This window comes from Prionailurus bengalensis, chromosome A1, assembly GCF_016509475.1.
Source record: "Prionailurus bengalensis isolate Pbe53 chromosome A1, Fcat_Pben_1.1_paternal_pri, whole genome shotgun sequence".
NCBI classification, from domain to species: domain Eukaryota; kingdom Metazoa; phylum Chordata; class Mammalia; order Carnivora; family Felidae; genus Prionailurus; species Prionailurus bengalensis.
In genome coordinates, this window is record NC_057343.1 from 189,792,934 (window position 1) to 189,817,117 (window position 24,184).

General features: G+C 35.7%; 1 protein-coding gene across 1 annotated transcript; it reads right to left on the reverse strand.

Annotated features, from left to right (window-relative positions):
* Positions 1–1,403: 1,403 nt before the first annotated feature.
* Positions 1,404–22,515, reverse strand: UBLCP1 (ubiquitin like domain containing CTD phosphatase 1). The gene is made up of 11 exons (XM_043597028.1): positions 22,070–22,515; positions 18,623–18,820; positions 17,756–17,847; positions 17,268–17,353; positions 17,065–17,180; positions 15,957–16,055; positions 13,610–13,647; positions 12,602–12,700; positions 8,939–9,055; positions 4,809–4,936; positions 1,404–2,511 (listed from the first exon to the last, which is right to left on the reverse strand). The coding sequence occupies exons 2-11, from the start codon at positions 18,774–18,776 to the stop codon at positions 2,484–2,486; spliced, it is 957 nt and encodes a 318-aa protein (XP_043452963.1). The 5' UTR covers positions 18,777–18,820; positions 22,070–22,515; the 3' UTR covers positions 1,404–2,483.
* Positions 22,516–24,184: the final 1,669 nt, after the last annotated feature.

Here is a 24,184-nt window from a genome sequence, read left to right on the forward strand (position 1 = left end):
CATAAATATCTAAGTGTTTAATCCCTAGAGACACCTCTTGAGCTGCTATTCTAGTTAGTAAGAATAAATTTTGACATATAAATACCTTAGGAGAAACTGTAACAATTCTTTCTTGAAAGTTCTGTTGATTACTTGGAATGAGAAAAACCCTCAACCAGTTTATTCACTATTCACGTTTTATTATTATTCTTGGCAACCAACTGTCATTTAGAAATCAAACTATACTCTAAGTAATTTGCATTTTCTTTTTTTTCCCATATCATTCTTTCCCAGTCCCTCTCCCTGCACAGCTCCACCTCCTCCACAAAACTGACAATTATTTTACTTTCTGTGAATAAAGCACATCTCAGTTGCCCACCGTAATGACCCATTTATCTATTCTTTGCCATTAAAAGTAACTCCTATAGGTATCATTAGTCCAATAACTCATCTTCATGCAGGACCTGAGGGGCTACTAGATCTCAAAGTGCTCTCTTTGAATCAAAGGTTTAATGATGTTCTGCAGTTTTTAGATTAAATATATTTTATCAAGAATCAATTGCTTCAAAGTTTGGAACAGCTCTATCATAAAACTAACTTGCTATTTCATCAGCATATGTATCTGAATTAAGTCATCTCCTGGTTCTGTTGTGTGAGCCACATACGTGGAGATCGAGAGATAAATCTGTTCAAGAAGACATGAGATGCAGAAGACAAAGTAAAAGTCTAATATTCTATGAATGTATTAATCACACAAACATGTGATCTCAGTAAGCTGACAGGAACAATGTTCTCCCAGAATTGCTAAATTTAGCATACTGGCTAATAAACTTTGGTTTGGGCACCACCTAACGGCAGAAAATGTTTCTTAAAAATCCTACTTTGCTTTCTGAGGCTTGCTCATTTTTCTATTTTATATTGATTCAGAAAATGTCTCTTCTTTATTGAACTAAACAGTTTTAAGTGTTCAGTTTTCTTAAAAAGATTAAGCCCTTTCCATGCCTATTTTGGAACAATAAACCACCTCTTACAAGGGGAAAATGCCCCAGTGAAATGAATATTCCAAAAACTGCTACTCCATCCTTATATAAATTTAGCCTCACAATTTAGAAAGATGTTTTTAATTGAATCATTTTAATTATTTAAGAGTTCTCTAACACTTCCACACTATGTATCTTTATAATAACCTGTCACAAAGAAAACAGCTTATCTTCCTGAAAACATGGTACTTTGTAGAATTAAGTGATTTAACATATCTAATTAGCTGCTAAAACCAATTCTGAATGCATGAATAGTGATATACACACTTTTAAACCATACATGTTTAGTGTTTTTCAAGAGGCCGTTGCCTGAACCTAATGTTTGTTTAGTTTTGTGATTCCACAAAGCAGCAAAATATTTGGGGTAGTACAGACCAAAACCAATGTTTTAAGAAAAAGTATTTATTATTTACACCACTGAAATAGTCCCGTAAGAACAATATACACCATGTTTATTTGAAAGGATCGGATTCCTTTCAAATACAAGATCTGTATAAAGCAATACTGTCAACACAAACAGTGGTCACATTACCTATCTGCGGGCTTAGGCATTGCAAATAATTTTTTTTTTTTAATCTTATGGCTAAATATTTTCACTGAAACACAGTGTTTGCATTTGACAATATACAGCTGGAACAGAACAAAAACTTTTTGTTCATGCTTTTTAGGGCTGAACCAGTGATATGTCCCACTTAAAAATGTATTGCCTTTAATTGCTTTTATGATAATGGTTTTAGGCAGAAGTGCTTCTACTTAGCCACCAAAAAGACACTTTTGTTCCTTAGTTTTATTCTTCAGTCTTATGTTTTCTATTTCTTATACTATGAGACATACTTGTATCACAGCTGATGTTTTCCAGTTTTACTCAAAGAACACAGACATACATATAGACCAAACTGAGACAGATCAAAGTGTAGAAATGTAAATAGTGCACAGTAAGAAGAGAAATTGTGTCTACAACAAAGGAATAAAAAAAAACTCTCAGTGATTTTAAGCATACCAAACTAGGTTCCTTACGCAAAACTTTTTTTTTTTTTTTTTTTTTTTGGTTTTAAAGGGAAAAGCAGTAGCTTCAACATGGGTTTGGCCTCAGATTTAGTTAGACAACAGCACAATGAGACAAAACGCAAAACATAACTTGTTTCCAAAGCCACAAAATGACACTGTTGAGTATATATTTTTGTCCACTTTTTTGTGTGTGTGGGGAAAAAAACTCAGTACTCAATGCTGGAGAAAATATTTTTCAAGAGTAACAGTATATTCATATAGGGGGAAAAGGATTTTTTAAGCGTATTGCTATGATCTTCAAAAAATATAAAATTAAATTTACAAAAAAACTGGAAGACCAAGTATAAGCAGTCTGATATTCGCTGCAGTGTCCAGCACTATCATAATGATTTCTAGCAGAAAAGCAAGAAGTTCGTGATCTCAAGTATCCTCGGTAACTGCTCATGTAACTGGTAATTACTGTCCTTGCTTCTTTGACAGATACCTGCAAGAAATAAAATAAAGATGTCTACCCTGTATCACAATAAATTCACAATAACAATCTAACTCCTCCCAAAGAAAGCAGTTAATTTTAATAACAAAACTTTTCCAGATGAGTAATAATTGTTAATAATCACTAATACCTGTTGACTGTTTATGTGCCATCCACTGGTTTTGTTTGGTTGGGGTTTTGTTGTTGTTGTAGAGAGAGAGAAAGAGAGAGAGAGAGAGAATGAGCAGGGAAGAGACAGAGGGGGAGGGAGAGAGAATCCCAAACAGGCTCCAGCTGTCAGCTCAGAGCCTGATTCGGAGCTTGATACCATGAACCACCTGAGGCGAAATCAAGAGGTGGACACTTAACCCACTGAGCCACGCAGGTGCCCCCCACCCCCCCCCCCCCCGCCCCGCCAATGTTTTAAGTACAGGTATTAATTCGTTTAGTCCTCACAACAGCTCAATGAAGAGCTTTTATTTATTTTGAGAGAGAGACAGAGAGAGAGGGAGCACAAGCAGGGGAGGGGCAGAGAGAGAGAGAGAGAGAGAGAGAGAAAGAATCCCAAGCAAGCTCTGCATTGTCAGCAGGGAGCCCAAAGTAAGGCTTGAACCCATGAACACAGAGATCATGACCTGAGCCAAAACCAAGAGCTAAACACTTAACTGACTGAGCCACCCAGGCAGGCCAAAAGAGCTTTCTTTTAGAATGTATTCCTATTTTACAGACATGAAAAGGGTAAGCAATTTGCCCAAGTTCAACGAACTAGAAAGTGGCAGAGCTTAGATTCAAAACAAGGCTCTGAGACTGCACTCTCTCCCTTCGTACTGTATGACTTCCTAATGTGAAAGTGATATATTAACTAACATTGCAATTTTCATAAAGAATTTCACACTCATTTAAAGACCTTATTTTTCTTGAGTAAAGACTGGGCCACAGATACTAAAAGACTCTGATCAAGAGTGTGAAGATGTTAATTTACTAAGTAAACAAATTTTTCCTTCACATTACTTTATAGGAATCTACCATTAAATTCAAAGTTTTATCTCTATTTCTCACATGTATAAATTACTATACTTAGTAGTATTGGGTGGGAAAGAGTTCTTAAAATCAGAAGACCTGGACAAGTCTTTTTGTTTTGTTTTGTTTTGAATATTTATTTTTGAGAGGGAGAGAAAGAGGGAGGGAGGGAGGGGCAGAGACAGGCAGGGACAGAGGATCCAAAGCAAGCTCTGTGCTGACAGCAGCAAGCCCAATGCAAGGCTCAGACTCAAGAACCATGAGATCATGACCTAAGCTGAAGTTGGATGCTTAACCAACTGAGTCAAGATGCCCCAAGAAGACCTGGACAAGTTTTTATGGTGCAAAACGTGCTCAATTTGTAGCATTTATTATCTCCATTCTTTAGTTACACCATCTGTAATTTGGAGATGAGAATAAAAATGCCTGCTTTATCTTCCTAATAGAATTATGAGAATCATCTAATAAGAAGCTATATGTCAGCACAGAGCCCAATGCAGGGCGTGAAGCACTTGAACCCACAAAAGAAAGAGTTTTCTTTTAGAGTTTATTCCTGTTTAGCCTATTTTAGTCTATTACATGAATGGTTTCTTTTGTTGCTGTATTAATGCAACCAGATCTTTTAAAGATCTAATTCCAAAAAATTACTTGCAGTACACATAATCCTGTCCACTTCTCCAGAAGTTATCCCTGCTTCATTATCTTGATGTTTATATGCAGTCTATATGTAGATTTGTGCTTATGTAGATATGTTTGTGCTTAGAAAAAAGGCTAGAAGATCATAAATCAAGATGGTAACTGTGGTTCTCTTTAGAAAAGAAAATCATTAAGTAATTGTTTCTCTACTGGATTAAAGTTTTCAAATTTTTCTGCTATACAGAGCAATTACTTGCAGAGTGATTTTTAACAGAAAAAAATTTTAGTGTGTTTTATTTTATCCTGACTTTATTTTACATATAAGAACAGGGACTACATTCTCGTATGATTTATGAAAGGGCAACCTATCTAGCGTCACAGAATTAATTTCCAAGTAGTATCACAAATGTGTACCAATCTCAAATCCTCTCTCCTAGAAGTATTAAAGACCCTAAGAGATGTGGGTTTATGAACAAGTTAGAGGTTAAGATGAAAAGGAAAAATACTTTTGGGGGAGATGTCACTGGATTAGAAAACAGTTTTAGAATTCACGCATCTTAAATAAAATTCAGAATTATGTATATACCAGGGTCACCAGATAATTTTTTCATTCATTAATGTAAATAGGAAATTAATAAGAAATTAGCACTTACCTTTCCCAATATTTGTGATTTAGGTCCAAAAAGTCATCTAATTTTGCTATTTCCTTGAGGTACTGAGTTAATTTTAAAAGTTCCTTGTCTTTATCTCGATTTAGGTGCGCTTTCATAAAAGGCCTTATCTGTTAGGAAGCAAACATCCAACACTTCACATTACAATAAGGAAACTGGCACAAATCTACCCTATCCTCTCATTAGGATTCAGTAATGAGATTAAAATATCACTAAAGAGGACTTTTGCACTGTCTCAGTGTAATAAACTGACAGTCACGCTATAATGTTCCTAATGCAAGTTAAGAGTTCTTCCACCTCATTTACCTTACGTTACCTTTTCAGTCTGAACCTGGCAACACCAGCTTTCTTACGGCACTTGAACTCTACGTGGCTTCTCTACTTTGTAAAACTGCCAGACTTTTTCCTCTTCTATCAATCCAGCTGCTTCTTACCAATTAATTCATGCCACCTAACTCATAAAATGTTAATCCAAATACAAGCTTGATCTAACAGGGGAGTGAAATAAATTTTAACAATGATGATTTCCATTTCCATGTTTTTCTATAAAATTTTACATAGCTATTATATATTTATATAACATATTTTCTCTCGTTTTACCGCAAGTATTTTTATCATTAAAGTCCCCGTAAAAGTATTTTTAGCTCTGCAAGAGTTTTCCAATAAAAAGAAGTCATATTTTCCAGATTTTTAAGGTTGATATATTTTATGATGAAAAGCATTCATTTCAAAAGCATGAAAGTCAGGATGGTAGATAGGGTAGAGAACTGTTAACTAGTAAGGGATATTTCTATCTTGACTTGGTGGTAATTACATGTGTTATCTTTGTATCTATTTGTTAAATTATAAATTTTACGCACTTTTCTTTGTCACAGTTCCAATAAAGAGTTTTGTCTTTTTAGGTTATCAGTTCAAATATCTTTATAAAACTCAAGACAACCTTTCAACAATTTTTAATTAATTTTAGATGAAACGGTATGTCTGGGATTTGCTTTAATTACAGAGAGGGAAGTAGGTTGGGTACAGAGCAAACAATCATCTAAGAATTAATAAGTTGTTTAAACTGAATCATGCAAACACAGAAGTTCATTATATAATCCTATATAGTTCTATTTATATTTGGATTTTTCCATTTTATAAAAAATTTTTTTAAATCATATTCTTAAAACACACATATAAGGAGAACTGAATAAATCACACTTAGTAAAGTATTAATATATCCTTATCATGATTTAGAGAAAATGCAAACTGCTTATTAGTTATTAATTTTACATAGTAAACTGAAAAACAGAGGACATTTAGTTCTGTCCCCTGTTAAGTACAATGAACCCAAAGAAGTCCATACCCTATCAAGAATAGGAAAGGTCTTAAATATTTTATATATATATATATGTGTGTGTGTATATATATATATATATATATATATATATATATATATACACTTTCCTTCTCTGTTATTGGAAAAACACACCACCAGCTTGAAATGGACAGAAGAAAATTTTCCCTATGTTCTACTCGCATCAGAACAGCTTGGTGTCAGGACCCCCATTAGTCAGTTAGGCTTCCACAACTTTAAGGGCACCAATCAGAGCTGTCAGGGGGAGTCTGCACAGATGCAGGCAGTTGTAGATTCTGCCCCCAAACAGGTAGAGTGGGCAGTGCTGTCTCACAGCAGCAGCTATGCATGTAGGAGATCAGGAAGATTCTCTTCAAGAATCAGACCTTGCTTAAGCCCTGGGGCTGGGAGTAAAGAGGCATGATATCAGGATGTGATGAAAGGAGTTTCTACATAATCTTGGGCAATATTATAATGTTTCAAAGTATTCCTTCATTCAAGTAAAAAAAGATAACATGCTAACTTTTAAACTATTAACATACAATGTGCCAATGTGATTCCTAGTTTAACAGTAGGAAGGGATTTTGACTAAAGACAAAGTACAGTTTCTGTGGCTGGTAAATAAGATTTACCAAGGTCCTGCTAAGTTAGGTTGACTTTCTAAACATTTAGTCTTAAGCACTATTAAACAGCAAAACTAAAATATTCCTATGACTCTGGATCTAAAAGTTAAACTAGTTAAGTGCAAAAAAAGTCTATTATCCACCCAACTTCACTTGATCTAGCATAATCATTTCTTTTTGTACCATTCTTCAAAAATGATCTCACTAACAGGACAGGCAACATATGTGACCACTACAGTCTCATATCAAAGAAACATTTTTAGGAACTTAAGATGGTCTAGATTATCTGTATTTTCTTATATCATCATTTCCTTGTACAAATAACAATATGAAGTTTTCAGAGTACTGATTTATCCATGACCAAAACTCAAGTTTTGTTAGTTCAGTACTGTATTTATTCATAATTCACAATGCCTTCCATATCCCATGTCAAACCTTAAGATTGGCAAGCTTATATTATAAGTTTGCTCTTTTAAAAAGAAGCAGTCTTTAAGATCTCTGTGAAATCTTTTTTGAGACTTCTATCAAGAGCATTATGAAACCATGACAACAAAACACAGTAAGAATATTTCTCAATTTCAAAACGGCTTCTATGTCAATGTGGGCAGATCATTAATAATTACTTTCTTAAAAGAGGTTTTCAAAAGGAGACATGTGAGAGATTACCTATAGAATGTTTAAAAATATCTCTCCTGAATTAAAATTTGGGCAGTTTGGAGACTTAGGTATTTTTAGGAATTCATTCAGTGATTCTACAGAGTACCTTGTTTAAAAAAATAATAATAATCCTGCTCTAAACTAACATGAAGAACTAGAAGTTTATATCATCTTTGCATCCAGAGATAAGTAGGGCCCAAATGTGGGCTGGAAAAATAAAGTTTCTTCTAAACACACATGAAACTAAGGATTATGTAATTTTTTTAAGTTAAAGCTTTCCTCAAAAATCACTCCTTGAACATCATGATGACTTCACTTCCTGTCCTGAGCAGGTATTAACCACTAGTTTCATTTGGTTTAGATCAAATGAATCTTTCCTCACGAATTTATTTCTGTACAACACCTGGTAAACTACGCACAAGAAAAACACTTCTTCCAAAGCCTCAAACAGACACCATTTTTAAATAGGAACATAACCACCAATCTACCTCAAGTACTTTTCATCCAAGTCAATAGCTTATATAATTGCTGCAACTCACTACTGAGATCAGCATTCTGTCTCTCAGCTATCCTCATACACTAAAGAGTACATCCAGAGTCTATAAGGAAAGCCTAAAAAATGTACTTTCTTCTAAGTTTTCTCTTTTAAAGTTATCAAGAACCCAACTTGTGGAAAGGTTCAGGACTGAGAATAAAAATATCTTAGGGTTCATATTTCCATTTCAGATTGAGACTCCACTTGTATTAGTATAATATGAAGCTATCTTTTCCATTTTCACATCGTACTGACATTCAGGCAACCATAGGTACCAGAAATGTAAAGTTTCAAATTTTTCTCTTACCAATGTTATGCTGCCACCAGGATTAAATGTTACCATCATATCTACAAAACTGCATCTGACTTCATGCTAAAATCACTGGCTTAGGAATCAAGTCACTTAGACTCCAACTCAAATTCTGTCATTAACCAGTCACATACATAACTTTGGGCAAGTTACAAATTTTCTGATCCTCCGATTGTTTACATAAAGTTAAGAAGATAGACAAAATGATTGAGATTCCTAGCTCTGGCATTTTATAACTCTAAGATCTCTACTTTTCCTGTATGAATTTTCAAAACCCTTAATTTCAGTTTAAACAGGAAAAAATAAGCTTTTACTGCCAGCTTTCAAGCTAACATCAACTAACATCAGAAATTCTAAGATTTGTATCGCTAATAAAATGTCTGATGCTTTCACTTATGATGCTAAAAGTCAACAAAAGCCCGTATGTTGCTCCACAAAGCTGATTAAAAACACCTGGATAAATTGGCAAACTAGGAAGATATCAATGTGGGAAACAGAATGTTCAACTGTAGATGAATTTTTCTAAATATGTAAGCTTTCTTGCCTGTGACCATAATATAGGACTTCTGAAAATTTATGAAACTCAACAGTGCTAAAGTTCTACCACAAATTCCAGATTACATAAGCATAGTAAGTAAAATTATGTCTTACCTTTAATCCATTCTGTGGGTTCATTAGAAAATTTCTTCCAATGTCATCAAACATAATGGTGTTTTTTTTGCTGTAAAACTCCGAAAACTTTCCCCATATGACACCAAGAGGCTTTACCTTAGAATAAAAGTTTAGATTTAACTCAATTTTATCAGTAGTTCATCCTTTCTTAAAAGCAGAGATACCTCAAAATGCCCTGCAGAACTGCGTCAGAGCACTCGCTTCTCCTGTAGGACGCTGACGGCTGGCTATGTGAAAGGATCACAGCTGAGATGCAACACATTTTAAAACACAATGGATCTCACAATGTTAACATCTGAAAGGTCTGTTCATGTCTACCTGACTAAACTCACTGTAAGACTTTCCATAATTTTAATGTGAAGATTGGAGGTCAAAGGGGGGGTAATTATTTAAAAAGAATCCGAAGTAATTGTCTGAGTAGTCACATGACTTCCCTAGCTAATACGTGCCCCTCAGAGCCTGAATGTCACATGGGGTCTGTTTTCAAAATTAGAAAACCTTAATAATAAACAATGTACCTGGCTCTATTAATACAGAACTTAAATATTTTGTAGAGGAAAGAAAATTGATTCTGCCTTTAATTTAGTGGCACAGGTGCACAACTTCTAGGGCAACTGCTTAACTTCAAACGTACTATAATTTGTAATCTCTTGCATTTATTTCTGAGCTGTTGTTTTTACAGAAGGAGAGTAAGAAAGCACGTGACCGGGGGGAGAGGGGTAGAGGGAGAAAGATCGTCTTAAGCAGGTTCCACGCTCAGCATGGAACCTGACGTGAGGCTTGATTCCACAACCCTGGGATCTTGACCTTAGCCAAAATCAAGAGCCAGATGGTCAACTGACTGAACCACCCAGATGCCCCTAGTTCTGAGTTCCTTTTTTTTTTTTTTTTTAAGTTTATGTATTTATTTTTGAGAGAGACAGAGACAGCATGAGCAGGGGAGGGGCAGAGAGATAGGGAGTGAAAAATAATCCCAAGCAGACTCCATGCTGTCAGCAGGGAGCCTGATGCAGGGCTTGAACTCACAAAATGTGAGATCATGACCTGAGCTGAAACCAAGAGTCGGACACTTAACCAACTGAGCCACCCAGGCAACCCTAGTTCTGAGTTCTTAAAATAAGTCTTCAAAAAGATAATTCCTTACACATTCCTATCTGTTGGTACTTGCATATATTCTCTATAAAACCACACAAGAATGTAGGAAGAGAAGACTAACTGGCTAGAGGGCCAGGTGGGAAGAGGACTTTTCATTACATACTTTCTTATTTTTGAATATCAATTTATTATACACATTCAGAAAATTTTTTAAATAAATTAATTTTTAGAAGTACTTTTTGCTGAAGACAGGAGTCTCATTTATGGTAATATGAGATTCTATGATAATAATATTATATGAGATTAAATGGTAGTATACAAATGATGACAAAAGTTGTCATTTAAAAATATTCTTTTTCACTTTCTAGAACATATTTTAATATGGAGAAAGACTTTTTTCTTCTTAGTGTCTTAGCTACTGCAAAGAATGATACTGAAATTACTTTACTATCTAAAATACTTTAATTTTATTTGCCTTAATTACTTTTTACTATTTGTTTACTACTGAAACAGACCCCCCAAATACTTCAAGACAAAGATGGAACTGACCCAGTAAGCTAATTCTTCATTTTCTTAGCTAACAAAAAGACTTAAGAAAGAGAACAAGAGCTCTGGTTTATGACACCCAGGGTTAGAAATCCTGCATCCTCTTAAATAGTGCTGTCACTTTCTAATTACGTCAAGTGCACTCTGTTCCCTAAAACATGGACTACTTTGTTCTCAATTAAATACTGCTGACTATAGGAAAAAAACATGAAAACACAAAAAAGCACACAAGAACAGTTAAAATTACTTATAATCCAATCATTACCAAGGATAATAATTAGCTATTCTGATAATACTGTATTTGCCTCCAGTCTTTTTTATAAACATCAACAGCTTTTGAGTTCACAGAGGTTTTGTTAAGTGGGAACCTGAACCAAATAAGAGCTAAAAACTATTTCTAACAGTCTGCAAATACTGCCCTCTAAGTATTTTTTTCACTTTAATGACGTATCATGAAAAATTTTTCATTCACTAAATATTCTATTACATCATTCCATTACATGAACAAAAATTTTTATACCCAATTCCCTACTATTGGATATTGAGGATTTATTCACTTTTTTTTTGAAGTATAATTAACATACAGTGTTTTAGTAGTTTCAAGTGTACAACACAGTGATTCAACAATTCTACAAATTACTTGGTGCTCCCCACGGTAAGTGCAGTCACCATCTATATCACCATACAACGTTGTTACAACATTATTGACTATGTTGCCTATGCTGTACTTTTCATCTCCATGACTTATTTATTTCATAACTGGAAGTCTGTACCTTTTAATCTCCTTCATCTATTTCACCCATCTCCTCACCTATCTCCTCTCTGGCAACCACCAGATTTATTTTTATTTCTAATTTTTAACTATTATAAACACTACTATGTTTAACACTTCCCAAACTCATTTTAGTGTTTAGATTTTATGAATGTACTATTTTAGTACATTATAATGTTTTTCTCTTCGTGTATGAAGTATTTCCTTTATTGAATAAATCTCCATCACTTAAACCTATATATGATTTCAATGATTTCAATACAGTCCCCACTAGGCTTTCCTAGTTTGCTAATAGTTCTCCCCAATTCCTACTAGTTCATGAGCTTCCCAAAGCTATAGACTATGTCTCCTCATCTCCAACAGTGCCTTCCACAATATGTTCTAGTAGGAGTTCAATAATAGGACTGGTTACTTGATGAGTAAACAAATTAAAGAACTCTAATCTTTTTAGCCCAACCTTTTCTTCGGACAGTCTTGTTGCTCTTCTCTAGGGCTACACATACATCATAGCAAAGTACATGCATTATGGTATCTGTTTTTATTTATCAAATTTTATATGGCGTGGGGCGAGTATGTTTTGGTTTGCTTCTAGTGTTTTCCTTGATGACACCTACCCTGTTTTTAGCAACACTGTGCTGCCATCATCATGGAATAATTATCCATGACCGTTGACACTCCTGCCTCAAGATCCTTAATTCTATCATTAAAATTCCAATCTATTAGCCCTACATACATCTTCCTATGTCAAACTCAACTGATGCTTTCTATCCTCTCAGATATACTTCCTAACTCTTTCTGTAGTTTATTCCATCAATATAAATACAAAAAGTACGCTAGAGGGGCGCCCAGTTGGCTCAGTCAATACAGCATGCAACTCTTGATCTCAGGGTTATGAGTTCAATACCCACAATGGATGTAGAGATTAGTTACAAAAATAAAATCTTTAAAAAAAAAAAAAAGGTACGCTAGAAAATAAACAAGTCTTTAAACAGAAGATGATTTTTTTTAAGTTTATTTATTTTGAGAGAGAGAGACAGAATGTGCAAGCATGGGAGAGGCAGAGAAAGAGGGAGAGAGAGGATCCCAAGCAGGCTCCTCACTTTCAGCGGGGAGCCCGATGTGGGGCCTGAACTCCTGAACCCTGGGATCATGACCTGAGCCGAAACTAAGAGTCAGTCTATTAACCAACTGAGCCACCCAGGTACCTTGGAAGTAAAATGATTTCTTACATCTATTAATCCTCTCCTTGGAGTATGTACTGTTATCATAGCAGCACTGTCCAACATGAAGGTAATCTTATAATTTGCATTTGTGCTCACTCCCAGCTCCTATAAATACAAATATTCATGTGGTTAAAACATAATAATATGAAAAATTCCAAGCTTTCTGAATACTCCAGCTACAATTTCCTACAATGCCAACTTTCTACCCTACTGGCCACCACACCTTGCTCAACAACTAGCAAGTTTTTTAGTTTCATTTTACTAAGTCAATAAATGAGTCCAAAGAAATTAAACTAGAAACAGACTACATCCCATTTTGTATTTCAGAAGAACATCACTTCTTTAAGTATTACAACCAAGGCAAAAGAAGGGGCGAAAAAGGATTTTAAATGGAGGATTAAAAAAAGGGGGAGCTGTGCTGTACTTTTTTTGAAAAAGACTTAATTGTTCAATACAATCCACTATTGAACAGACTTTAAACACACCTCTATTCCTTTTTTTTTCAATATATGAAATTTATTGTCAAATTGGTTTCCATACAACACCCAGTGCTCATTGCAAAAGGTGCCCTCCTCAATACCCATCACCCACTCTCCCCTCCCTCCCACCCCCCATCAACCCTCAGTTTGTTCTCACTTTTTAAGAGTCTCTTATGCTTTGGCTCTCTCCCACTCTAACCTCTTTTTTTTGTTTGTTTCTTCCCCTCCCCCATGGGTTTCTGTTAAGTTTCTCAGGATCCACATAGGAGTGAACACATATGGTATCTGTCTTTCTCTGTATGGCTTATTTCACTTAGCATAACACTCTCCAGTTCCATCCACGTTGCTACAAAGGGCCATATTTCATTCTTTCTCATTGCCACGTAGTACCCCATTGAACACACCTCTATTCCTAATAATGGCATTTGTTTATCTACTAAATGCCCTCTGATGAGATGAAATCAATTCAACTTGGAACTTCTAAAAAGACAAATGCAATTTCAAAACATTCTTAAATGGATTGTCTAACACTTACTTTCATTTTAGCTTCAATCCACTTCATATTTGTTGCAGCTAAAATATGAATGATAATATGATACAAATGAAAAGCTTGGACTTCATTTAAAATTTTTTTCTTCTCTATAAGTAAGTTTTCTAAGCAAGATTAAAAGTTCAAATGCATCACAAATAAGAATTCCTAACATATTTATGGTAATTTTAAGTATTCTTAAAAATAAACTTATTTTTAGTGTGTCAACATAAAATAGAATTTTAACAACTCTTATCTAAAAGATACAGGTCACCAATGTTCAAAAGAATTTTGGATCTAGGTAATTCATAAATTAAAACCTAAACTCCTTTTTAAAAACAGCCCTAAAACTATTTTCTTATCAATGCAAACTTAAATATAGGGTGCCTGGATCTCCAATCTATTTCCACATTCCCACTGCCATGCAATGCATTGGTATCTATGTCAATATAAGCAAATCAGTGTTATGTGCCAAAAGTTGATGCCAAAGTTGACTGCTAGGCCTGATGAAAATTAGCATTTTGCCAGGCTCAGGAAACTTAGTGCTTATTCAGTATAGGAGCTTTTAACAATGAGTTTGAGACAACTAAATTAATAAATTCTATCTACGTATCTGCTCATTGTGAGACACCAACCAGTTTCTCAAGATCACTGATATTAAAATTCAACCCTGTTTTATATGGCTTCTGGTCCCAAGTTACTAGACTAAACTACATTTTAAACATTTTACCTAATTGTTTTTTAATTTTAAAAATTTTATTAAGTAAAATGCTTAAAAAGGAAACAAGTTTAATTATTTAAAGTGTGTATATGTGTATGTATGTATTTTTTAAAGGCAAAAGAGGTACCTGAGCTCTCAAAATAAAAATCTTTGCACACATATACAAAAACAGAATCACCTTATACACAAAACTGGTCAGTTGAACTAGAATTTGAGAGACTGATGTATCTACAATGACAACGATCACAAGATAGGGAAAAACAATTTTTTTTTAATTCAGTATCTATTTTGGGTCTATAATACCCAAATAAAAACAAAAATATTCATAGCTAATAAAAAGGGTTTCCAATTAAGTAATTACTATACGACAGACATACTGACACTTTTATTCTTGCAACTACCCTGTAATATAGGTTTACTTATCTTCATTTCTCAGACAAGGAACTTAAGGCTCAGAGAGATTAACTGACCTCCCCAGTGTCACAAAGTAAGGACCAAGTCAGAATTAAAACTCTATTTAGCTCTAAAGTAAAGTGCCTTTTTCAACATACGGCCACAAAAATATCATAATTTATAAAAATAGCTTATTTTAAACCTATGACAGTAAAAAGTTCTCTAGATTTCTAAGTCTAGTTTAATAACATTTAGAGGAAAACCTTTTTTTCTCAAATGTCATCTTAGGTGTCAGTTGAACAAAAATATGTTCCCAGGAAGCTCTCTTCTCTGTACGTTATAAGCCAAGAAATTATGTATTTAACTATGTATTTAACCTTAATGGCTATGAACTCACATTAATACTGAACAGAAATTAATAATTTCCTCTGATTAAAAGGAAAAGTACAAAGGAAATTTAAAGATTGAAGTAACAACTATGTGGTCACTCATCAAAAAGCCAGTACAATTAAATGCGGCATCTTTAACTGATGAGATGTCATTTAATTCATAATCAGGATACCTCATTTCTGCCTATGACTTGCCAAGAGGCAACGTTAAATGTTTGAGAGGTAAGATATAAATCAACACACTGCTTCCCTTAGCAATAAAGTCTTACCAGAAAAAAATGTCCATTGAACTAAACAGTGTGCTCAGTATGTAATAAATTTACTTTTTGGAGCAAACTGATCTTATTACGGACCTGTAAATTCCTGGAATGGGCCACCAACCACAATTTAAGCAATACTGCTTTAGTCCATCTATTAATTTCCCTAGTAAATTCACATTCCTTTACTTCTGAAGAACATCACTGTGATTTTTCTACACACATCTTTCTCCAACTGTTTTGAAACTACAGTGATAAAGGAGAAAGCAACAATATCTGGAGTCTTCAGAGATTCTACAGTAAAGATCAGGAAGAAAAGTTCTCATCAAGGTGAGGTCTTACGGAAATAAGATCATTTTTGTTCTGACAGCATCATCTACTCTCTTTCTACATTTAACTATTTCAATGGTAATGGTAAATGTAAGTTTAAATTGTGTTGCAAGAAAGTTAAATATGCTTCATTAGAAATTTGATAAAGCAAATGAAAAACGTATCATATTTAACCTGAGGTCATGTTAAGTCACTTTATAAAGCAGAACAACTTACAGAACAACATTACTTCTATAGAAATCTAAACAAAAAATATAGCTTACACCAAATAACAATGTCATAATCCTCATATGCAGATGTGAGGAATTCATGAAGATATGGCCGCATTAATTCTACTCCAGTCTCTGCACAAGACCTATGGTCTAAAAAAAAATCAGTCACAGATGATTATTAGTTTGTTATCATAGATAAGTACATGATATCAACGAAACTTATAAAATGTAATATAAACATTCAGATGCAAATTACATAAGACTGAATTACATTGGCTGATAAACAGGTCTTTCAAAGCACATAATTTAAAATCCTTGCAATCTAATTTTAATTAATCGACTTTAATTTGTGAAGAGCAATACCCAGAATTCAGGCTTATACAGTAAACTGTAAATTTATTTTTCACACAGCCTCTAAAATATAGATGTTATTTTGTGACATGGAAAGCAAACTAGAGCCACCTATACTCACTTTTAGCCATTCACCTTCCAGATAGAATCACATTTCTCCAAAATGACAGGCCCAATTAACTTAATTATCAAATTTTAAAATAAGTATACATTAACCTATGACCTGTACTTAAAGTTTAGGATGAGAGCTAAATAAATTCATGCTTGTATCAGGAGTTAACTAATCACTTCTTAGCAATATTTTTGGATGAAATAAACATCTTTTCTCTTTTTTTGACATAAGAAATTTTAAATTCAAGAATCTGCCCTGAACATAATTAAATGAAAAACCAGGGATAAAATATCAAAGTTTTAAATAATCCTCATAAAAATTTAAATGTTAATCAACAAGGAATACCTTGGTTAAATTATGATGCATCCATTAACTACAGTACTGTGTGACTAAAAACTATATACATTTAATTCACAATGAGTATATTGAATGACTGCAATATTCAATATATCATCAAGTAAAAGTAAAAAGGATATACATACAAACACACCCTGGAAGATACACACCAAATATAAGAATAGTTATCTTTGGGTTTTGGGGTTACAGGTAACTTCTAAATTTTCTATAATGAATGATTTACTTTTTATAATAAGAAAAGCTTTCAAATATTTCATACTGGAAGAAAAAAAGTAAACAAAAGGAAAAAAAGAGTTGTTATGGGTAACAGAAGATGAAGCACAATTTCAGCTGACTTACCAAATAACGTATAATCAACATCTAGTACCAAAAGCTTTTTCCCTTCCCTGGGAGGATTCAAAATCTCCACTTTGTACTCCTTCACTCTGCGGGAAATTTTCAATAGGTTTTCTTCCCTAGTAGAAAAATAAAATCAGATGAAACATTCACCTTTTTTTTTTTCACATTATAACCCATTTCCTTTGATAGTGAAAAGCACTTACCTATTTTCTACTTCAACTACTTCATCTTCAATATCAAAGTCGTTGACAACATCATCATTGTCTGGAGGTGGACCTAAGACATCTTCCTATTAAGATGAAAAAATGGTTTTGTTTTACCAGATTATCTTTAACATAACAAATGCATGCATAGCATAAAAAGCAAATAAAAGATACAATCTGAGTTCAAGAATCTTTCAAAGATAGACTGTGAGAAAATTTCCACATTTTATACTTCTTTATATAGGTTCACTGGACAGATTTAACCATGTTAAATTTGACCATTTGCACTACACTTACAGCTAACTATATACTAACAAGTTCCCTAATATTTGTTTTATGCTGAGTTAATACCACATACATTGGGAAGCTTTAATTTTTCACTGACTGTTAAACTGACAATTTTACCACAATTAAAATTATGATATAACAGTGTAATATAAATCATAATATCTTCAAAGGGACAAATGGTAACAAAAGTAAACATTTACCAAGCTCTCCTCACGAGTTCCCATCATCATGATTTTAGTATTTGGTTTCAGTTTGAGAGCTCCAAGCTTAACATCATTTTCTGCAGGTTTGCCTACAATACAAGCAAATGACTGTTTTCTCACTAAAGTTCAGGTGCTGGTTTCACTCTCCCATTATATAAAACCCTAACATTAAAAGGTTTGGTACAGATTCCACAGCAGTTTCTTTTTTCTTAAATTAACAAACTGTCACTGCTGAATTAGCAATGTCTAACACACTAAGAAGTAACAACTAACACAAGATTTTTTTCCCCAACTCCATCTAAGAGGAACACTTTTATCCAGCTAGCTAAATGAAACAAATTCATGTTATATTTTGCCATTCAAAATGAAGATGTTTTCCAAAAGGTCTTGAACATTGAGCACCTAAGATAAAACTAAAGATTTACTGCTACCCAAAATTCACCTTTCCATGATATGATAAACACAAACACTTTCAAGCTGTATATGAACACTGCCTATAATTTTTAAATCATCATTATTTTTGAAGCAGCAAAGATAATTTAGGGAGAGTAGAAGAACCAAACTGTAATGAAAAAGCTGTGCTAGAACAAAGATGTCAGAAATCACGCTGTTTTACCTGAGGCTTCTGTGCCAAAGGTTTAACAAGCAAACACCAACTGTCAGAAGAATCAAAAGTAATCTTAATAGTGATGGTATTTTCAAGTAACTTTTAAAATTCACACTTTTACTATAAAACAATTTTAGGAATATCCTTATCAAAGAAATCTCCAAGGGGAAAGACTTACTAAAGAGAAAAGATAATAGCTAATATAAAAAAATCACAAACATATGAATGCAAGAAGTTTAAAGCGAAGAGAGAATTACCTTTAACTTTGAGTCCAAGTAACTTTTGGCGTTCTGGTAGCACTCCTGTAAGGGTCTTAAGAAATTGCTTGAGATCTAGCACAGTATCATCTTCTGAAAGTGTGGTCACTGAATATTCCTGTCCACCCCATTTTACAATGATAGGGAGAGCCATCCTTGAAACATATGATCAAGCAGCTTTTACTCAGAAAAAGATTCCTAAAAAGAGAGATATACAAGTAAATAAGTTAAAATAGATACATCAAAGATGTAGCCAAACTTGTAACTAAATTTTAGGAGCAATGTAGTTTGAGTCTTTCTTTACAACTTGATGGTGGAGAAACAAGATTTTCTCCTTACAGAAATGCTACCAGAACACCAAAAGTTATTAGGATTCAAAGTTAAAATTCCCCTACCCTCCCAATTTTTGGCTTAAGTTACTACTTCATAACACTCAGATTCTGCCTGTCCAACCGTTAAGCTGCAATAATAAGCTACCTATACCTTCCTCTTTGACCAGGTTTATGCTACAGGCAAGTTTCTCCATGATGGACCATTCATATTTATTTAACATTTGAGAAGTGGTACAGAGAGTTGTTAAAAGGGCAAACTCTAGAGTACCTGGGTTCAGATCCCAGCTTTCCCACTTACTAGCTATTTGACTTTGGGAAGTTACCAGACTCCTAGTGTCTAGGTTTACAGACTCTTAGTGTCTAGATAATACTACCTACTGTGGGGTTCTTATGAGGGTTAAATTAGCTAATATTTATAAGTCACATAGACCTGGCACATAGTAAGCACTACACAAATTAAACACTGGCTAAATAAATTTTCTTAAAAACTGGAACTGAAGTATTCCAGGCACTGTGCTAAATAGCAAACAGCCATTATTTGTTTCATATTTAGTAAGTTGTACAGTTTTCATGCAATGTCATTTAACAAGGTTGATAAGAATTGTCCCTCTTTTACAATTAAGGAAATGAGAGTTCGGAGAGCAATCTTTGGAGAAGATACTTCGGAGAAGTATGTAATCTTTTCATGGGCACATAGGTGGGAACACAACAGGTCTTCTGACTAAATTTCATGTTTCTTCTCCTACATCACAACTGTGTCTCTTGAAAGATCAGTAAATACAAAACCCACAGACACAGATATAAGCACACAAAATTATACAGCAGCTACTATTCTTATCAACCATTAACATGTAGGTCTCTTCCCTCTAAAAGCTTTCTACCAGTTTTCCTAGGTGCATTTCCCTCACAGGTCAGAGAATGGAATTTCCTAATTTCAAAGGTATTGGTCTTTACAAATGCTATCACTTATTTAATGAAATATTTGCTTGCATTCTTCCTGAATTATGACCAACAGCAAGGCAGCAAACTGAATCATGTGAAAATAATTTAGAAACTTAAACTGTCTTCACCATGTCCACTAGAAGATAGCACCATAAATTCACTTAATACTTACTCTCTTATGTTTACAACCTACACTACTGAAATTTAAATAAAGTGTGTTAATTTAGGACAATGTAATCCATTTTAGAGATAACTTGCTAGCGAATGTTATGATCGTCAATAAAGCGCCAAACAGACCTCTTGAACCAAACTGAAATATGGTTTAAATACTATTTTTCTGTGAAGGTGGGAATAAAAATGAAAATTCACAAGAGCTAGGAATGCAACCAGTACTAACAGTTTATGTTGTGTTGAGGGGAGCATAGAGTTTGGAGTGAGGTCACCTGAGCTCCAGATGAGTTTAGACAAGTCACCTCTAGACCAGCATTCTCAAAGTGTGGTCTCAGACCAATGACAGTATGACCCTACTTGGTAACTTGTTAAAAACATAATTGGGGCTGGAGAGAAAGAACCTAGCAATTTGTGTTTTAACAGTCCCTGTCCCAGCCTCCCCCAACCCCACCATTTCTGAGGCACACTAAAAGTTTGAGAGCCAATACTCTAGACTCCTCAATTTTCTCGGCTAAGAAAGAATATACGCTGAATGGCATGGGCTCTTATGCTTAATAAAGCAGTATACAAATATTATACATCACCTATACCACTAGTGGGAATTCCAAGTTAGCAAGTACTCTGAAGGACCAAGCATAACAAAACAAATACCATTAATATTTTTAAATTCATAGCCCTAAAACTACTTTTCAACTTCATTTCTTCAATAGTGAGATCATTCACAATGGAACAACACAATGCAAACGCATGAGCCATTTTGTTTTCACATTTAACCTTTCTCACACAATTCTAATACAGGAAAACCTTGGATTCTGAGTAACTTGTTGTGCGAGTGTTCTCCACGATGTGCAAATCTTCCTAATAAACTTTAACTTGATAAACGAATGATGTCCTGCAATAGTAGTATGTGACGCTACATGATCACATTTAAATGATCCCATGATCACAACTAAGCCAATGGTTCTTGAAATTTGCTTTGATATACGAGTACTTTAGATTACAAGCATGTTTCCAGAACGAATTATGCTCCCAAAACAAGGTTTTACTGTACTTTGTATCTTTCTAGGCCCTATCAGATTTATAAACTGAAAAAGGATTTGGGAGGGGGGGGTCAATTAAACCCAAACAAGTAAGTAAGGTTCACACCTTTAGGGTGAACCTAGAGTCAGGAAGAGCTGTTTGGGTTAGCTCTTCTGCCTAACATACTGTACTGACTTGCCTAGTCAGTTCCAAAATTCCTGACCCCAAATGAGGTAATTAAGATCTACTTAGCAAGAACAGTGCTAAGGATGAGATAACACCCTGACAGCACTTTGTAAACTGTAGAGAGGAAGACAAATGGTGGAGATAACAGAATAAGGCCTGCACGCTAAACAACTTAATTATATCACTTAATCTTCACAATCCTGAACAACTATTGTCTTCATCACAGAGATTCAAAAACTGAAAAAGAAAGAAAACAACTTGTCCAAGACCACACAACTAACATGTGGCAAAGGTGGAATTTTGAAACTAACAGCAGCAGAAGTTAACACCTTGGGAATTGGGAGTAGGTTAACTTTTCAACAAGCCTACAGCACAGCAGCAGCAACTGCGTGGTAGTGCAGAGGCAGCAGCCCTGGGACAACATACAAGCATAGTCCATACTCAAAAACCCCGGAGGCCGGGATGCCTTCAATAGGAAGGAGGAGGAGAGATGGACAAACCCCGGAGGAGGGAGGAATGAAGTTTGGGGACGCAAAACCCACTGGGGGACGGGAAGCCCACGACATAGACAAGGCCGGATGGGAGGGCGGCGGCCCCTGCGACGAGCGGGCCGGGGCCGGAGGCCTGGGCCGCAGACTAGGGCAGACGCGGCCCAGGGCGCCCACAAGCAGCCTCCAGCCCTCCAGGGCCGACCGCAGGGGAGGCCCGCCGCGCCAACAGCAGGGCTGAGCTTCGCCCCCTCGGCCCCAACGGCCTCTCAGTGGGCAACGCACCGAGGTGCCCCGCGTCCCCTCACCTGGAGCGCGGCGGAACCGGCAGCAGTGGACGCAAGAACCGGCCGCGGCGGAACAGAGGGTGACCGGAAGTGAAGACGGACCGGAACCGGCTAACGAACCGGAAGTTCAAGTTTGAAACGGAAACGCGCCGGAGACCAGACTGCTGCTTCTCGTGTTTGTCTTTGGTGAGGCTAATCCTATATAGCTGCTATCAGGGATCTCCTCACCTGGCGACGGAGCCAGGCCTTTCCGAGACAGTTACCCCCTGTTCAGATACCTACGATCCCTGGATGGCTGCCCGCCCTCCCCCGTTCTGCGCATGCGCCCTCTAGTGGGCGCAGAGTTGGCGGGTGCTTCAGGGATTTGACGTCTTTGGTATTGTTTCGCCAAAGTCGGAGGTGGGTCAGTGGTGTTGCTCTGGCTTCCCGGGGGGTGCTGAGACCTTCGTAGGACTCTGCCGTAGGACTCGTGTGGCTGTGTCATGTTCCGGATGAGGGCTAAAAGGTGACCTTTGATGACTGAAGACTTTAGACTCCCTCCTTGGCATCAGGGGCTACCTGCACTAGTGATTTTAGGAGCCTAAACTTCTACCCATTTTATCCAGTGTAAGGGTGAATTGAGGACCGTCAGGAATGGGAAGGGGCAAGCCTAAATCGCTCAGAAAACCAAGGCAGCGAATCTCAGTATGAGAGCTGCCATCGAGGTTACTCCAGTATAGAATTTTGCCTCCACCTGCCCATCCCCGCCCCCACTCCATTTTTCCCTCTGAATGCGAGGTAAGCCATTTACAAACCCTGACAAAAGAACTGTAGATTTTAATGGAAATTCAGAGCAGTTCCAATCTGATTCATACAATGAACTCCCAACGTGCATCACTTGATGTCAGACAGGAGGAAACAAAAAAATAAATTGCCACTAGATTGTTGTATATGGCGCCAAACAAAACTTAAAATTTTGAAAAGGAAGGGAAAATGAGCATATTGGCCTCACATAAGCACCAGTCTTTGAATTATGTATTTTTTTTCCTTCTAATTGGCAGTGATGTAACTGATTCAGGTTTCCCTTTTGGCTGTGACCAAGAGAAGCAAAGAACCAAGTTTTGTGTCCTAACAATTTTTTAGTTAAGGCAAACACTATTTTATGTTCTCCTTACCTCTCTCTTTTGGTAATTTTTATTGCACTAGTAATTCGTGAAAAGTCTCTCATTTTTAAAAATGAAACATTTTCAATAAAAGGAAAAAAACTATATACCCTCTTTCTTTAAAAAAAAAGGGGGGGGGGCGGGGGGGAGAGAGAGGAAAGGAAAACCCAAAATTAAAAGAATTTGTACAAGAATCACACATTAACAGTCCAGCCAAAGAGATGGTCAAAAACCAGGGATTGAACTCTAGAATGAATTACAGTTTTCTTTCAACCCAGTCTGTACCTTGTTCATGTGCTAACCAGTTGCTTGGCCACTTTATATTTTTTTGCTGTTATTAGAGAAGCTTGTTTTTGTTCATCATAAATGTCAACTAAAGCATTTTAAAGTTTAATTCTAAGCAACAGGAATCATAAAGAGATTCTTCTTTTTAATAGTAAAATAGCCATTAAATGAAAGGTCTGATAAGTTTGGTGTTCCCCGAGTGTGGATAATTTAATAATTCCTAATTGTTGAACAGTGGATTTCTCAGAGAGTAATGGTAGCAAACTATTTTGGACAGAGTCCATCTAACAGATGATTTGCCCATATGTCAGTTCTTCCAAGTCCATTTCTATTAAGGTAAACATTCATGAAATCAAAAATTATGTTAAGAATAAAGGAGCTGGATTCCTGGTAACTAGGAATAAATACAAAATGGATTTTTAAATTTTTTTTTCAACATTTATTTATTTTTTGGGACAGAGAGAGACAGAGCATGAACGGGGGAGGGGCAGAGAGAGAGGGAGACACAGAATCGGAAGCAGGTTCCAGGCTCTGAGCCATCAGCCCAGAGCCCGATGCGGGGCTCGAACTCACGGACTGAGAGATCGTGACCTGGCTGAAGTCGGATGCTTAACCGACTGCGCCACCCAGGCGCCCCCAAAATGGATTTTTAAAAAGTGCTCATAGCAACTCACAAGTGCCACTAGGAAGTGAATAATTAAACTTCTGC

What these genes read in the sequence shown, in the direction of transcription:
- UBLCP1 (XM_043597028.1), bottom strand. Translation starts at nt 18,776, where the DNA reads ATGGCTCTCCCTATCATTGTAAAATGGGGTGGACAGGAATATTCAGTG. An exon ending in ACTTGGACTCAAAGTTAAAG is followed by an intron (nt 17,848 to 18,622) that starts GTAATTCTCTCT and finishes CTTGTATTGTAG; the next exon opens with GCAAACCTGCAGAAAATGAT. An exon ending in TGTTGATTATACGTTATTTG is followed by an intron (nt 16,056 to 17,064) that starts GTAAGTCAGCTG and finishes ATTTTTTTTTAG; the next exon opens with ACCATAGGTCTTGTGCAGAG.